The 17536-nt window shown below is 43.4% G+C and overlaps 1 protein-coding gene across 1 annotated transcript in view; it reads left to right on the top strand.

The window, feature by feature from the left end:
- Positions 1-17536, top strand: part of LOC119493886 (glutamate receptor-interacting protein 2-like) — a 288128-nt gene that overhangs the window by 223889 nt on the left and 46703 nt on the right. Inside the window, 3 exon segments of the mRNA XM_037779408.1 lie at positions 4684-4829; positions 5209-5356; positions 5436-5605. Coding sequence (XP_037635336.1) covers positions 4684-4829; positions 5209-5356; positions 5436-5605 — 464 coding nt within the window.

Genomic DNA, 17536 nt, shown 5'->3' with positions numbered 1-17536 from the left:
AATATGTCTTGTTTGTTCCTTGTTAGTGATAGAGAGTTCAATCATCCAATCCACCAAATAACTCAAAACAAGAATCAATACCAACAGGAGAATACACTGTTTACCATTGGCAGAGCATTTGGCAAATTTTTCTTGGGTGCTACCCACATAATCAGCTGTGCTGCTCATCCCACAAATGCATGATCCTTATAAGTTGGACATCATTGCGAAGGTAAATAAACAGGCTTTCCAACCATGTAAAATACAATGACCATTAGCATTGTAACAACAGAGAAATAATCCATCAAACACAATTTTCTGAACTTTGTTTTTCCAGTTTATATACTGGGAAAAAAAGTTTGGAAACTTGTGTTTGGTGGATTATTTCTCTGTTGTATCAGTGAGTGAGAGAAGCCCGTTTCCTGCGCTCATCCTCAGCTGGTCTTCTGACCACCCCCTCCTCACGCCTCAGCACCCATGGGTGCTAGGGCATTCAGCTGCACTGCTCCCAGGCTCTGGAACTCCCTCCCTCCTCACATCCGACAGTCTGACACTTTTACAACATTCAAACCGCCACCTCAAAACTCACCTGTTCAAAGTGGTGTCCATCAGTCTGTGTCCGTCCCTCAACACTGGTACTGTTTTATTCCCTCTCTGTGTCCGTCCCTCAACACTGGTACTGTTTTATTCCCTCTCTGTGTCCGTCCCTCAGCACTGGTACTGTTTTATTCTCTCTCTGTGTCCGTCCCTCAACACTGGTACTGTTTTATTCCCTCTCTGTGTCTGTCCCTCAACACTGGTACTGTTTTATTCCCTCTCATACGTCTCTGCCTAAATGTCTCTCGTTCTGTTCGCTCTGCTGGTGTTTTAGTCGTGTCTGGCTGTTTTTATCTGTTCCAGTATTATTTTATCTGTATAAGGTGTCCTTGGGTGTCCTGAAAGGCGCCACCAAATAAAATGTATTATTGTATTAGAAGGAGAGAGAAATGGAGAGAACTAAGAGAAATAAATACTCAAACAGGAGCAAATAATAATTAAAAACAGTCCCATTTTGTACAGCAGTTTGTACACTAGTTAGACCAGCAACGGCACAGTAGGAAGAGTTTGACCCCCTTCTCTGATCACTAAGCGGCTTCAATCAGTTGATGCTACACTTTAGCACTGGGAGAGGCTATTTTCATTCTAGTGGCAACTATCTGTGAAAGAAGTACATGCAGCAATAAATTAGCACATATGCAGAATAACTGCATGGAACTGAGCAGTTACATCATGTTTCTACAGAACAAGTGAATGAACACTTGTTTAGACATCTTTGACTCATCTTCAAGGGCTGCTTTATAGTGAGCCAATATACAGTATATATATATATATATATATACAGTATATATTTGTCAAAATTGATTGCAGATTAACCAACACTATTGGTTTTACCTTATTGCAGTTCATTCTCCACAGGTCCACACACAGGGACAGACTTGGACAAGACCATGATTAAATTCTATCTTACTTTTCAAGTTATTTTGCCCCGAAGCCCATCCAACACCATTCTAGAGAAAACCATCTTCAGAATGTGGGTCAGTCCAGGGGAGACGAATGAGATATTCATGCTGCTTTATATCCCATTTATATGCCAATTGGAGAAAACTTAATCCACAGCACCATACAGTCCCAGGAGTGCCTCCGTTTTTCACATCACCCAGTGGGAATTAAAGCGCCAACACTGAAAGTGTCGGAGCCATGCTGTTTTATGCAGGATCATGAAGAAAGTGCTTTTACTGCATCATCATACGAACAGAAAAAAGGAGCCTGCAGGCTCTTAAAACAGGCCAAATGTAAGTGAAGTCCTAAAGTCTTCACAGTCTCAATCAACAACGTATAACAAGTATAACAAGAGATTCGATATGTTGAACTCGGCCTGCAGCTTTTTTAGTGGGAAGGTGTGTGTGTGTGTGTGTGTGTGTGTTGGAGGGGGCGGGGGGGGGGGGGGGGGGGGGGTAACTGCACTACCACTACTGCTCTGTCCACCTGTGTCCCAGGTAAATCCAGAGGCATAACCTTTTGTTTTTGGATTATAATATTAGTTATATTTGTTTGACTCCATATTTCTTGTGAAACTACTTCTATCATATAAGTTATGACATCATCATGTTAAAAAGCTTCAGCGCTAGCATCATATATTACTCACTCTGGCATCGTGCATAAAGCATCTATCAGCCCTTTGCATGAACAAATCGAAACGCTGCTTATCCATTTTTTGAGAAACAAATGATGGCCCGAAATGTGTCGTTGAGTGTCCTCTAAGATATTTAGCATCTAATCTGTGAAAGTGTTTTTGTCAACCAGGGATTTTTTTTGAAGATGACCATAATTTAAATGAAACCAGGTCACGTGACAAAATGTTCAAAAGTACTTCCAATACTGTGAAGCAACGCAGTATAATGTGTCATCTTAGTGCTGTTTTTACTGGGTCTGTCCTCCATCTGAACTCCAGGAGAAGTGATACTGTAAATCTCAGACAGATGAGAGCAGAGGAAAGAGGATGAGATTAGAAAGACTAGTGGAAGTAGAAGTAGAAAGAAGCTTGGACCAAGTAGGATGAAGACAGAACAGAGATGTTATAAAGAAAACGCTGTGAAGTAAGGATGTAAGGAAGAAGAGGAAGGTGAGAGAGGAAAGGTGAACTTTCTCAGAATAGAGAAGGGAGGAGATTAAAGATGTCAAGCCTTTGACACTCTTTTTCATTCACTTGTTTCAGTCGCATGGACGTGCATGCGGTTCCATTCATACGACAATTGAGAGTCTGCATCTGTCTGGCGTTCCACACTCCATAACGTTGTTTGCCAGGAGTTCAACAACATTTGTCTGTCTTTGTATTTCTTTAAAGACAAATTGTATAAATGTGGGTAATGGCAGATCTCCTTGCACAACCTCTCTTCGAAACAAGTTTCCACTTTGTCTTCTTCTTCCTCTTGGCAAAGCAGCCAGAGGTGCATTCGCCACCAACTGGACTGGAGTGTGGAACAAAACCAGAGCATTCGAAGTCGGCGCGTTTGCTATGTGTATTGTCTGCACGGTCAAAAACATTGGTTTGCACGCTGACATCCACATAAAGACCCCGGACCCTCGCTGATGGGTGGATGACAGCATTCACGTCACTCAGACCAAAGCGGACCCTCGCGGACATGCAGACACAGAAAGGATGAATTGGCCTTAAGAGGAAATGACAGAGAAAGTGTAGACGATAAGAAAGGGAAAGGATCAAATGTTTTTTTTTTGTCATTTGGCACGATATTTCCCCGTCATTCTTTTACACACTATATTTTAAAGGGACTGTTTGTAAGAATCAGAAATGTCTTGTTGACAGCGACACCTGTGTCCGTTAAGTCAACGAATGTCAACGTTCTGTTGGTCACGCTTGTGCTCGCTCTACATAGACATGAAGGAGCATCGCTCAACACAGTGAGGAGACACACGTCAGCTAAAAGCACAATATCACTCTATAATTCAGCTGCTTGGCAATAATGTTAGCTGACCAGACGAAGGTCTCTCCATGAATCAATGCTGATCCTAGTGTTGGCTTTTCCTGCCTCAGCCTCCCGACCGCGGCCGGAGGGAACAGGGGAGACGCCGGAGTTTTGGTCGGAGACGATAACGTTTCTCTCTGCGGAGCCCCGTCACTTCACAAGACACGGGAAACCTCTGTTGGTCTGGAGGAGCTGCAGCAGTTATTTCTGCACAAACGTCCACTGAACATTCACTAGATATTCTCAGAGCTAAACTAATTCTTCTGCAGTGTATAGTTTGCGTTCATGCACGAGAGAGTGGAGCGAAAGAGCGAGAACGAGTGCGGTGTGTGAGTGAAGGCAGAGGAGCAGAGTACAGCAGAGACTCCGGTCTTGGAGACCAAAGCTACAGTCTCTCCCGCGTCCTCCGACCGCGGCCAACACAGTTTAACAGACGGGCTTCACTAGATACAACCAAGAGGTTTTGATGCTTCACTGTAGTTTGTGTTGAAGTCTTGTCTAAACAGCGTAGACACACACGAGTGCGCATGGGACACCGACCCGGATTGATTTATACATGGAAGAAGTTACAAACAGTCCCTTTAAATCATACTTCAACAATGGCCATTACCAAATCATACAAATAAAACATATTTGAACTTGAGATAGTGAGAGAACAAATTGATGAATTTAGACTGAAAGCATCAGTAGGTGAGATTGGAGCAAATATGATTAAAAAAAGTCATTTTTATAAAACGGTCGTTATATCCTGACAGTAGTACATGAAACAGGTAACCTGAAAAAAATCATGTCTCTGTGTCCTCCGGTGTCCTCTGTTGCTCCTAACGGCATCTGCAAGATTTCACAGACCGGAGGAAAACAAGCAGTAAGAGCTGATCTGAGTTCTGCTGTCCAGCTGCTGTCTATGAGAGCCGGCTGTCGATCACTCTGAACTCCGACCAAATGGTCAAACTAGGCAGCGCTGATCAAATATGAATCAATATTCTGTTACGTTAATGTCTATTTCTCTCCTCACATGGTTTCAGAATCATCTTATAGTGTACTGTTTAGCTGTAAAATGTTTTTAGGTTGGCTATGTTTCTGTATTCTCAGCTTTTTCAATTCTCTTCTTTCCATATTTAAATCCTTGATGCCGTCTTTTTGTCTGTGTGTGTGTTTGTGTGTGTGTGTGTGTGTTCAGAGAGGGCACGCTGCGTCCCGGAGATCGTCTCCTCAGTGTAGACGGCGTGCCGCTGCACAACGCCAACCACAGTGACGCCCTCAGCGTATTGGCTCAGTGCGGCCAGGAAGCCCTGTTCCAGATAGAGTATGACGTCACTATCATGGGTGAGAGACCACACACACACACGCACACACACACATACACACACACACACAAGACATGCTTTGATGAAAGCTTGGGGCCAGAGTTTCCAGACTGAAATTTAAAATTGGATGTTTTCTTGAAGGCTGAGCGCTGCCTTTTTTTAGTGCTCAATGTAAATCACCCAGAATACATTGCAAAGAATCCCCAAGTCATCACATCCGATAGTTGTTGCTGTCAAGGGCATTTTTGCCCTTAAGCTTGTCTGCTAGGTTACTGATGTCGGTGATACAGAAATGTAAAGGTACTCTGCTACAGTATGTCATTGTTGTCTTTTCATATCACAGGAGCATCATATCACAATAAAGAGCAATATTATTCTAATGTTTTTCCCCCAATCAGACACAGTAACAAACGCCTCCGGTCCACTATTAGTGGAAATCGCCAAGTCGCCAGGAGCAATGCTGGGTATCACGCTGACATCGGCCAATCACCGAAACAAGCAGGTCATTGTCATCGACCGGGTTAAACCTGGCAGCGTGGTGGACAGGTAAACACGCACTCTCACATTTAGTATTTCTCTCTGGTAAGATTCCTTCCTTATTCTCCCCGTCTCTGTGTTTTATCAGATGTGGAGCGTTGCATGCTGGAGATCACCTGCTGTCCATAGACGGGACGTTGACAGAACACTGTACAGTCCTGGAGGCGACACAGCTCTTAGTGAGCACCACGGAACTGGTGAAATTAGAAATACTCCCCTCCCATCAAACAAGGCTAACTGGGAAACAGCATGACACAGGTGGGTGAACAGCTGTGTGTCTCTGTGTATGTAAGAAGTCGACTAAGTCTATCAATCGATATTCAACCTTTGACCCCCTTAACACTCCGACGGCCCTCCAGCAGGCCCAGCCGGTATTCTGCATTTCAGAGGTTGTAGCAGGCTGACTTTTCAAGAGTGAAGATACTGGTGTCATATGAAACTAGAAAACCTAAAGAATCCATTGGTACCAACCATGGCTGCATCCCAAAGCTCTTAATTGAACCACGTTTCCCTCACTTGCGTCCCATCCTTGCGTCTTAGTCCCTCCCACCAGGGAAGCATGGAGAGACGCAAGGAAACCATGCGAGGAGAGAGGAAACAAGGAAGACATGAGACGTCGTTTCCTCTGAAGCGTCACGTGAAGCGACGTCCGTTTCTGATGACAGCAGCAGCTGATCACAGCTGGATCAGCTGCAGTCAGCTCTAACAGCTGTTTATGTCTGAACTGATCTAATACTAATGAAGAAACAGAGTTATCAGAGCAGCAGTGTTTCCTCTCTGTAGTCTGTTACCTGTTGAACAAACACCTGCACATGAATAACAGCTGCAGTCTGTATTTCTACTGTGGACTGAGTCCTGCTTAGAGGACCAGGAACCATCTCTACTGGATCAATACCTTTATATTATTTATTCATTATTAGCGTCTGTAGTTATTGATATTCTGATTGTGAGTTCATTATTTAATAACTCAGAATATGACTATGGTGTCTTTTGAACACTGGACATTATTTATTAGGCTAAAGGGAAAATGTAAATGATATAACTCATATCAAACCCGACGTTCAGGAATTATCAGCCTCATGTGACTGAATGGAAATGAGGATAAATGATGTAAAAGGTGTTTGTTGCTGACAGACAGACTCTCCTTCTCTCTCTGACTTTAATAGTTTCATTAATAAAAGTTAACGGGGGAAATAACATCATGGAAAGAAAAATCATTCTAAAAAATGAATAAAGTTACTTTGAATTTGTTTGTCAAGTCTTATAAACCCCTCTCAGTATCAGGATGCTTCACTGACGGTGTGAGAAGCAGAGATCCTGCAGGTCCTTCTGCTGCTGTTCAGAGCTTCAGTTAACACAGATATTAACTAGATGGTGAATCAGAAGACAACTAAAATATAAAATGTTAAATCTGTGATCTGTTTTCACTCCGGTATAAAACTCCAGTGATGATCAGAGGTAAAGTTATCAGATCGGTCCAATTGGCAGCAGCGTCCAATCAGTAACTGATATCCAATAAGGGGCGTGTCGGTCGGTAAAAGACTTCAGTGAAGGCTGCTCTCGTGTATCCTCGGTCATCGCTCCTCAGAGATCCCTCCTCGATCCTCGATCCTCGATCCTCGATCCTCCGTGCAGAAATAAGAGCTTTGGGACGGTCTTCAAGATGGCGCACCAGAACAACTTCCGGTTCAAGCGAGAAGCAAGGAAACGACAAAATAAGAGAATTGGGATGTACTCATGTCATGCTAACTTGTCCGGAAGAACGCTAATTTTAGGCTAAATTTTGGTAAGGAAAAACTGACATGACTATTTTCAAAGGGGTCCCTTGACCTCTGACCTCCAGATATGTGAATGTAAATGGGTTCTATGGGTACCCACGAGTCTCCCCTTTACAGACATGCCCACTTTATGATAATCACATGCAGTTTTTAACATGCAGTACAAACGTATTATTTTTGCTTAAACTAAAATGGTGCATTTGAATATTTCTGCATACTGGGGTCCCTAAACAGTCTTGGAATTTCATATGGGGATGACTGTAACGTGGAGATTCTCGTGGATCCAATGAACCCTATTGGATTAATATGTTATGATGTTATTACCCATAGGAGACATTTCATTGTAGTGAGACCATTTTTTTAAATTTGACATGACTGTAGAAAATGACCTTGGGTGACCTCTAGGATAATCACAGCCTCATGAAACTTTACAGCCACAAACTACAGACCTAGAGCATTCAGAGGATGGATGGATCAGACTAGAGACCTAGAGCATTCAGAGGATGGATGGATCAGACTAGAGACCTAGAGCATTCAGTGAATGGATGGATCAAACTAGAGACCTAGAGCATTCAGAGGATGGATGGATCAGACTAGAGACCTAGAGCATTCAGAGGATGGATGGATCAAACTAGAGACCTAGAGCATTCAGAGGATGGATGGATCAAACTAGAGACCTAGAGCATTCAGAGGATGGATGGATCAAACTAGAGACCTAGAGCATTCAGAGGATGGATGGATCAGACTAGAGACCTAGAGCATTCAGAGGATGGATGGATCAAACTAGAGACCTAGGGCATTCAGAGGATGGATGGATCAGACTAGAGACCTAGAGCATTCAGAGGATGATGGATCAAACTAGAGACCTAGGGCATTCAGAGAATGTGGTTCCCTAGGTATATTGACAATAAAGGGGTTTTTAAGCAGTTTCCAGAACAGAAGGTCTAGCCATCCAATCGCTGAATACAAGAATACAATTGGATGGGTGGAATAATCACAGGTATTTTGCCCATGGTGGGAGGGAAGGAAGGTGGATGGGTCCAACAAACACAGGACTTGAAACCAGGAGACCGTTTTTTGCGTCCCAAAGTGTTGTTGAGTTGTTTTGAAGTTACGTTAGTGACGTTTGTGATGTGTTTTCTGTACTAATGTTACGTTGTTCACGTATGTATTTTACTTAGTTTACATGGTTATTTGAAGTCTAATGTTTTTTTTCCTAAACCAATTCAAAGGTACTGTTTGTAACTTCTTACATGTATATATCGGGTCGGTGTCTCATACGCTGTTCCAACACAAACTACACGGAAGCACCAAAACTGCAAAGTTCTATCTAGTGTAGCCTGTCTGTTAAACAGTGTCAACTCTTCCTGCTCCAGCCCCCCGACCACGCCAGAAGACACAGGAGAGACCGTAGCTTTGGTCTGCAGGGCTGGAGTCTATGCTCCTCTGCCTGCTTGCCTTCACTCACACACCGCGCTCGTTCTCACTCGCTCCACCTCTCACATGCATGCGTGCACACTATACACTGCAGAAGACGGGAGTCTGAAGCAGGACAACACTAGGATCAGCATTGATTCATGGAGAGACCTTCGTCTGGTCAGCTAACATTACTGCCAAGCAGCTGAAATATAGAGTGATGTTGTGCTTTTAGCTGACGTGTGTCTCCTCACTGTGTTGAGCGATGCTCCTTCATGTCTATGTGGAGCGAGCACAAGCGCGAGTAACAGGACGCTGACTTTAGTTGACTTAACGGCCACAGGTGAAGCTGTTAACAAGACATTTATGATTTTTACAAACAGTTCCTTTAATGACAAAGCCCTCAAGCTAAGTGGACAGGGGAACAAATGTAATGTAATTTCTCATGACACATACAAAGTTATGAAGCGGACTGAAAAATGTACACAAGCGAGTTAAACTTGTTGCTTTTGGAAGAGCTTTGATCAAACTGATTGATCATGATCAATATTCTGTTACTGTAATGTCTATTTCCCCTCACATGTTCTCAGAATCATCTTGTAGTGTACTGTTTAGCTGTAAATGAGAAAGTTTGTGGCATGTTGAGATCTGATGAGGAAATACCAAGCACAGCCCACCACCCGGAGCACAGTCAATAGGAACGCTCTCTCTCTGAAATGACCTGTGATTGGCCAAAGTCTCCCGTCACAAGCTAGATGTTCTAAAGCCTGAAAACAGAGCCATGAGGAGGAGCAGAAGTCTAGTTTTCTCTCAGAACACTTGAAGTACAATATGCTGAAAGGTTATTATGGGATTTTTGCCCAATGTAGACCAGAGAGTAATAAATATTGCACTCATCCGGGTGTCTTTCTACCCGCTGCCCTCTCTCGCAGAACACCGATTGAGGAATTTGTTTAGCTGCGACAGCAATTTTATGCTTAATTAGTGGAAAGAGTGTTTCTTCACCCGTAGCCAAGTGACAGCGTTTCATCTGTGGGAGAATTAGTGCCAGTGGAATTACAGGGGAGATGCTGATTATCCCAGGTTAATGCCTCACATCTGAGGGCTTTAAGTATGACACGTTTGCACACATACAGTGACATGTGTACACACATAGAGACACAGAGAGATGCCGCCCCACACCATGAGCCTGTATGTGTGTACACAGCTTCACACACACATGTAGAACCTGTGATGAAGCTGCCAGTATCGTAGCAACTGAAGTCAGACAAATGTGAATTCATTTACTCTTTGTTTTTCTCTTTATCACACATGTGCACACATACCTTTTGCATTTGTTCCAGGTTGGTGGGAAACATCTGTTTGTGTCTCTCTTAAAGCTTCAGGAGGTAACACATTTTTGGCATCATTGGGTAAAAATCCCATAATAACCTTTCAGCATATTGTACCTCAGATCAGCTCTTACTGCTTGTTTTCCTCCAATCTGTGAAATCCTGCAGATGCCGTTAGAAGCACCGGAGGACACAGAGGAACATGATGTTTTTCACATTAGCTGTCTCATGCACTGCTGTCAGGATATAGTGCCCGTTTTATAAAAATAACTTATTTGAATCATATTTGCTCCAGTTCTACGCACTGCTGCTTTAATGTTGCATTTTTCTTTGACCTGATTAGAGACTTGTGAGAAGTTGAAAGAGGCGGGATTAAAAACGAGATGAGAAATTGTAGACTGAAATAGACTCAAACCTTTGCCTCAGCTCTACTTTCTATAGCATTGTAGTGGGGCGGGAGTTTCATCTCAGCATGGAAACAGCAGGAAGAGAGGAAGTTAAAGGAGAAGTGACGGCTGAATGAGAAGTGAGTGACAGGGCAGTATGGTGATTAAAGTCATTATTACACCTCTCTTGTACGCCTTAAGATGCTGCTTACAGCCTCACACCTCCTCCTCTCCCTTTTTTGTTTCATCTCCTTCCTCTCTTCTCTATTCTTTTTGTCTTGTCTTCCTTTCTTTCTTCTCTTCTTCCCTCTTTTCTCATCTTGTCCCCCTTTTATCTACGCTTGTCTCATCTGTTCTTCCCTCTTTTTTCCCATTCATTCCATTGAAATCTATGTTGAAGTGACAAAAAACAAAGTTACTTTTAAGAAAGTACAAGAAGCTACACTTTAAGGGGTAACTTTGTTTTTTTTTTTCAACCTGGACCATATTTTCTCATGTTTTTGTGTCTAGTTGACAAATGGGGACAGCATATTTTATTTAGGTATTGAGGGAGAGCGCTGCAGACGGCAGCCGCAAAATGAGCGGTAATGTAATCGCTCCTCACCGTCAATGTACCTCCACTACAGCTGCTCCTTTTTGCCACTGACGGGCTCAGATTGTTATTACAAGTGTCTGACAACATTACGGAAAGGACCCTACAGAGAAATAAAACCTTTTCTTTATCTTTCCTTTTCTGTTTGTTTTTTTGTGTCATGTGACTTGTTGCTGGAAGACAACGGTGGAAACGTGAGTGAGAGTGGAGAAAGGAGTGCCACGGGACCATGGTGTTGTCAGAGTTTGTTGTGTTTTGTAGAACAGAAAGCGTAGCTTAGTGTTCTCTTAAAGGTTCTCAATGTCGTCGCTGAATATTGAGAATGTGGATGTGACGCGAGATTTCAGAACGCGATTTCTCAGAGCGAGACACGCAATAACAAACAGACCGGATCAAGCGAAAGGTAAGAAAAACATTTCATTTCTCTGTAGGGTCCTTTCCATAATGTTGTCAGATACTTATAATAATATGAGCCTGTCAGTGGCAAAAACAAGCACTCTAAAGCTCGCTTTATGATCGTGGTAGTGAAGCCGACGTGAGGTACGGCAGAAAATTTCGTCATCGCAGCTTTCACGTGATGGCGCGAAGGCTCCGCAAGTTGTCGCGGTGGTTTGTCGCGCGCTTCTGAATTTGTGCAACTAAGCACTGACTGTGTGCGCTGTACTTTTCGTTTCAACGTGGATGCCATCGAGGGACGACTGGCCGAGCAGGTTGGCCTGTACAGTCATCTCTACAACCGACAGACAGGGAATCATTTAGACTTGGAGGTAAGCGACAGTAATAATTACAGTACACAAATGCAATGTTTGGCGGTACGTACGTCGGTGTTTTGTGTTCACTACTGTTGCCAGGCAACCTACTTTCCTTTCCGGTACCGCTCGTTGACTTCTTGCTCATCCACAGAATATTTAGTTTCTACACCCTCTGGTGTTTGGGAGCATATTGCAACGAACAACGTGCTGAGCATAAACACGTAAATAAATAAATAAATGCTCGTAGTGGACCCGCCATCTACGGAGGCCCACGCCACGGTGTCTCGCGCGAGTATAGACAAAGCTTTAGTGGAGGTACATTGATGACGAGGACTTTCCCCGAGCATTTACATCACGGCCCGTTTAGCGGCTGCCGTCTACAGCACTCTCCCTCAATACTGGACCAACTTCAGGAATTGTTGTCCCTATTAGTCAGTTAGACACAAAAACATGTGAAAATAGGGTTCAGGTTGAAAAATACCAAAGTTACCCTTTAACCGACCACACACACACACACACACACACAAACACACTGGAAAGGTCGTCATATCATCTAGCATCTCCTTCATTTGTCTCTACGAAGCAAAATTCATTCTTTCCTCTTCCAATCATTATTGTATGTGTGTATATGCGTGTGTGTGTGTGTGTATATGTGTGCGTGTGGGTGTGTGTGTTTGTGTGTGTGTTAGGAAGTGAGTACAGCTCATTAGGATACTGATGGCCTTGCTGGAGACCTTGCGGCCAGCCTGCCGTTGCTTTATTAATAGACACTCTGATTAAAGGTTTTACAGTTCTGTGTGTGTGTGTGTGTGTGTGCGTGCGTGCGTGTGTGTGTATATGTGTGTGTGACTTTGATTGCGTTTCAGTGTGTGTTCCTGTAGCAAAGATTAGTGTTGGTGAGTCTGGACATACGTGTGTGTGTGTGTGTGTGTGTGTGTGTGTGTGTGTGTATGCACTATTCGCTTCACCTCGTGTGCATCTTCTCTGACAGTATGTATGGAAGGTGTGTAAGTGAGCATAAGTGTATATGTGCAGTGTCTTTTTGTGCGTGTCAGTGTGCATCTATCTGTGTGTTCCGCTGGACGTAATGACTTTATATTTTACTCAGGAAGGATTAGACAGGAAAAACGTTACCACGTTTTTCAGATTTCACCGAGGCCGCCCAACAGACCTCTCGCCAACCGAGCGCTTTAGATGAGCTGACTCGCATGTCAAGGAAACAAAAGCTCTGCTGGATGGATGTGGCAGCACAGGGCAGCTTAGGATCAACTTCAGAGTTGAGATACAGACGTGGACAAAATTGTTGGTACCCTTCCGTTAAAGAAAGAAAAACCCACAATGGTCACTGAAATAACTTGAAGCTGACAAAAGTAATAATAAATAAAAATTTACTGAAAATGAATTAATGAAAATCAGTCATTGCTTTTGAATTGTGGTTCAGCAGAATCATTTAAAAAAACAAACTAATGAAACTGGCCTGGACAAAAATGATGGTACCCTTAACTTAATATTTAGTTGCACAACCTTTTGAAGCAATCACTGCAATCAAGTGATTTCTGTAACTCTCAATGAGACTTCTGCACCTGTCGACAGGTATGTTGGCCCACTCCTCGTGAGCAAACTGCTCCAGCTGTCTCAGGTTTGAAGGCTGCCTTCTCCGAATGCATGTTTCAGCTCCTTCCACAGATGTTCAATAGGATTTAGATCCGGGCTCATAGAAGGCCACTTCAGAATAGTCCAATGTTTTGTTCTTAGCCATTCTTGGGTGTTTTTAGATGTGTTTTGGGTCATTATCCTGTTTGAGGACCCATGACCTGCAACTGAGACCAAGCTTTCTGACACTGGGCAGCACATTTCGCTCCAGAATGCCTTGATAGTCTTGAGATTTCATTGTACCCTGCACAGATTCAAGACACCCTGTGCCAGATGCAGCAAAGCAGCCCCAGAACATAACCGAGCCTCCTCCATGTTTCACATTAGGTACAGTGTTCTTTTCTTTGGATGCTTCATCTCTTCGTCTGTGAACATAGAGCTGATGTGACTTGCCAAAAAGCTCCAGTTTTGTCTCATCTGTCCAAAGGACATTCTCCCAGAAGCTTTGTGGCTTGTCAATATGCATTTTGGCAAATTCCAGTCTCGCTTTTTTATGATTTGGTGTCCTCCTCGGTTGTCTTCCATTAAGTCTACTTTGGCTCAAACAGTGACGGATGGTGCAATCTGACACTGATGTACCTTGACCTTGGAGTTCACCTCTAATCTCTTTGGAAGTTGTTCTAGGCTCTTTGGTTACCATTCGTATTATCCGTCTCTTCAATATGTCATCAATTTTCCTCTTGCGGCCACGTCCAGGGAGGTTGGCTACAGTCCCATGGACCTTAAACTTCTGAATAATATGTGCAACTGTAGTCACAGGAACATCAAACTGCTTGGAGATGGTCTTATAGCCTTTACCTTTAACATGAAGGTCTATAATGTTCTTTCTGATCTCCTGAGACAACTCTCTCCTTAGATTTCTGTGGTCCATGTTCAGTGTGGTACACACCATGATACCAAACAGCACAGTGACTTCTTTTCACCCTTTAAATAGGCAGACTGACTGATTACAAGTTTGAAGACACCTGTGATGCTATTTACAGGACACACCTTAGTTTAACATGTCCCTATGGTCACATTATTTTACATCTTTTCTAGGGGTACCATCATTTTTGTCCAGGTCAGTTTCATTAGTTTGTTTTTTAAAATGATTCTGTTGAACCACATTTCAAAAACAATGTCTGATTTTCATTAGTTAATTTTCAGTAAATCTTTATTTATTTATTATTACTTTTGTCAGTTTCAAGTTATTTCAGTGACCATTGTGGGTTTTTCTTTCTTCAACGGAAGAGTACCAACAATTTTGTCCACGTGTGTAAGTGCGTGTGGTAAGGAATTACACATGAGGCCATGTAGGTTGTCAGACTTTAGCCTTGATTGTATGCTGATGCTCTCAGTGGGAGTTTCCCCAGAAGAGGTTCTCCCCCAACATCTGAGGAACAGTGACATTTTAACAGATGGCAGTCAGGTTTGCATTTTGTAGCCACGGTGTTGTTGGTTTTATTACCTGACAATAGAATGAAATTATTCCATATGATATGCTAAAGTATTACAGATTGGTATTTTTGGAAAATACCTGCAGTTGTTTCATATATTTAACCGTGTTGTTCCTAGCTCCATGATAAGTTTGATATCCAGATAGTCCTTTCACTGAACCGGCATCTGCAAGAGTTTGTGCTATGCTACAGGTGTCTACCCTTTTCTTCGAGATCTTGGTGGTAACACAGCCTGTCAAACCATAAATAATATGATCAGACCTCTGCCTTCTGCTACTGAGGGGCGGTGGCACGACCTGAAGAAGTGGCCTCTGATAATGTACAGATGCATTTTTAGCTACTTTATTGACTTCAGTTGCTACAAATGGTGAAGTGCTGAACAATCTGGAAAGCTCTGAGGCTTATTAGTACTCCAATTGTAATGAGGTCAGGTGTTTTATTAGCAGAGATGGAACGGAACCATGTGAAAGCAGATACAGAGCCAATTCAGAGCCATCCCTTTCCTTGGTAGTAGAAGGCAGAGATATGATCACATTATTCCATTTAAAAGAAAAGTTGTAAAGTGAAGGAAATTGACACCACTCATGTCTGTACAGTAAATATGAAGCTACTACCGGAAATCGGCTAACTTACCACAAAGACTGTAAACACGGGGAGATAGCTTACCTAGCTCTGTCAAATTGTAAGAAAACACAGGTAGAGCAGGGAGCTACCTTAACCAGCCAGCAGGGGGAGACTCCTCTCACGGCTGTGGCTCAGAGGTAGAGCAGGTCGTCCACCAATCGGAAGGTCGGTGGTTCGATCCCCGGCTGCTCCGGGTCACATGTCGATGTGTCCTTGAGCAAGACACTTAAAGCATAGCCATCGGTGTGTGAATGAGTATTTAGATTAGATCCTGATGGGCAAAGTTGGCACCTTAGCAGCCTCTGCCATCAGTGTATGAATGTGTGTGTGAATGGGTGAATGCTGACATGTAGTGTAAAGAGCTTTGAGTGGTCGGAAGACTAGAAAGGATGTGTATAAATGCAAGTCCATTTACCATCCATCCTCTGGTTGCAATAATAAGTCTGATTGTATAGAAGACTATGAGACATTTCTCTCTTGATTTATTCCCTCAGTAAACATTGTAAACATGAGTTTATGGTCTCAATCGCTAGTTTCAAGTCTTCTTCAATACAGCATGATGTTCATTTAGTAAATTATGGTCCCATTTAGAGTCAAATAGATGATAAAGCAGGCCATGCTTTAGAGTCTGTACAGTATACGCCACCCTCTGTCCTTTACAATACGACCCTCTCATCACACATGTTGTGTGTACAGAGTAACAACATCATGAAAATACATCACAGGCAATCCATATGACAAACAAATAATACATATAATGTGAAACATACTGTATGTGAGAAGGTGGATCCAGGAGGATAGGAAGGTAGAGCCAGAGCAACACAACCTCCTCTCCACGCCAGATAGGTAGAGGCAGAGCAACACAACCTCCTCTCCAAGCCAGATAGGTAGAAGCAGAGCAACACAACCTCCTCTCCACGCCAGATAGGTAGAGCCAGAGCAACACAACCTCCTCTCAACGCCAGATAGATAGAGCCAGAGCAACACAACCTCCTCTCCACACTAGATAGATAGAGCCGGAGCAAAATGACCTCCTCTCCCTGCCGAATGGATAGAGCCAGAGCAACACAACCTCCTCTCCACGCCAACCAGATAGAGCCTTAGCAGCACAACCTCCTCTCCACACCAGATAGATAGAGCCAGAGCAACACGACTTCATCTCCCCGCCGAATGGATAGAGCCAGAGCAGCACGGCCTCCTCTCCACCATGGAACCTAGAGAGAGGACCATATTTTTGTTTTTAATTCACAGTTGCTTAGTAACATAAACGTATGTTACCCATAATGCCAATAAGCCCCCTTGGACTGAGCTAAATTGTCAGAGAGGCTAAATCTCCTGGAGGACGGAGGTCCAGGTCTGTCATGTGGAATGAGGCACCACCAGAGAGGAGAGGCAGAGACGTCACAGAACAGCTGATGGTCCAGCACAGAGAAGCCTGAGTCAAAGGAGAGAGAGAGAGAGAGAGAGAGAGAGAGAGAGAGAGAGAGAGAGAGAGAGAGAGAGAGAGAGAGAGAGAGAGAGCAGTGCTTGTGGTAGATAAACAACAGAGGGTTATTGAGAGGCAGTGGCTTAACATTAATAATGTTCTCGTCTGCAGGACTATTAGGCTGAATACATTGAGACTGAGACCGACCCACCAGCTAACTGATTGAAAGTTAGGGCAATAGATGGGTTTTGAGTTTGGATTTAAAGACCTCCACAGAGTCAGACTGTCTGATGTCTACAGGGAGGTTATTCCAGAGAGAAGGGGCTCGATAAGAAAAGGCCCTTTGGCCTGCTGACTTCTTTTTCACTCTGGGGACAGACAGGAGCCCTGTATTCTGAGAGCAGAGAGTCCTGGTTGGAGTATAAACTTTAAGTCGATCAGACAAGTAGGAAGGGGCGTGCCCATTTACAATTTCATAGGTCATCAGAAGCACATTAAAGTCTGATCTGACATGGATCGGGAGCCAGTGTAATGAGGATTCTTAACTGTTGAACTCTGCGATATGACACAGTTATCTAGAGTTACTGTTACCTGATCAAACTGATGTCTAAGTCGAGCAGGGCCAATGACCAGCATCTCAGTCTTATCTCAATTTAGGAGCAAGAAATTACTTGACATCCAGTTTTTCACCGCAGACAGGCAGGCCTCTAATTTGATAATTTGTGATCGATCCTCCGCTTTTATCGGCATATACAGCTGTGTGTCATCATAACTACGTATAATTCGGCCAAGAGG

The sequence above is a fragment of the Sebastes umbrosus genome, chromosome 1 (genome assembly GCF_015220745.1).
Source record: "Sebastes umbrosus isolate fSebUmb1 chromosome 1, fSebUmb1.pri, whole genome shotgun sequence".
Classification (NCBI taxonomy): domain Eukaryota; kingdom Metazoa; phylum Chordata; class Actinopteri; order Perciformes; family Sebastidae; genus Sebastes; species Sebastes umbrosus.
This window is presented reverse-complemented; position numbering and strand designations above follow the sequence as displayed.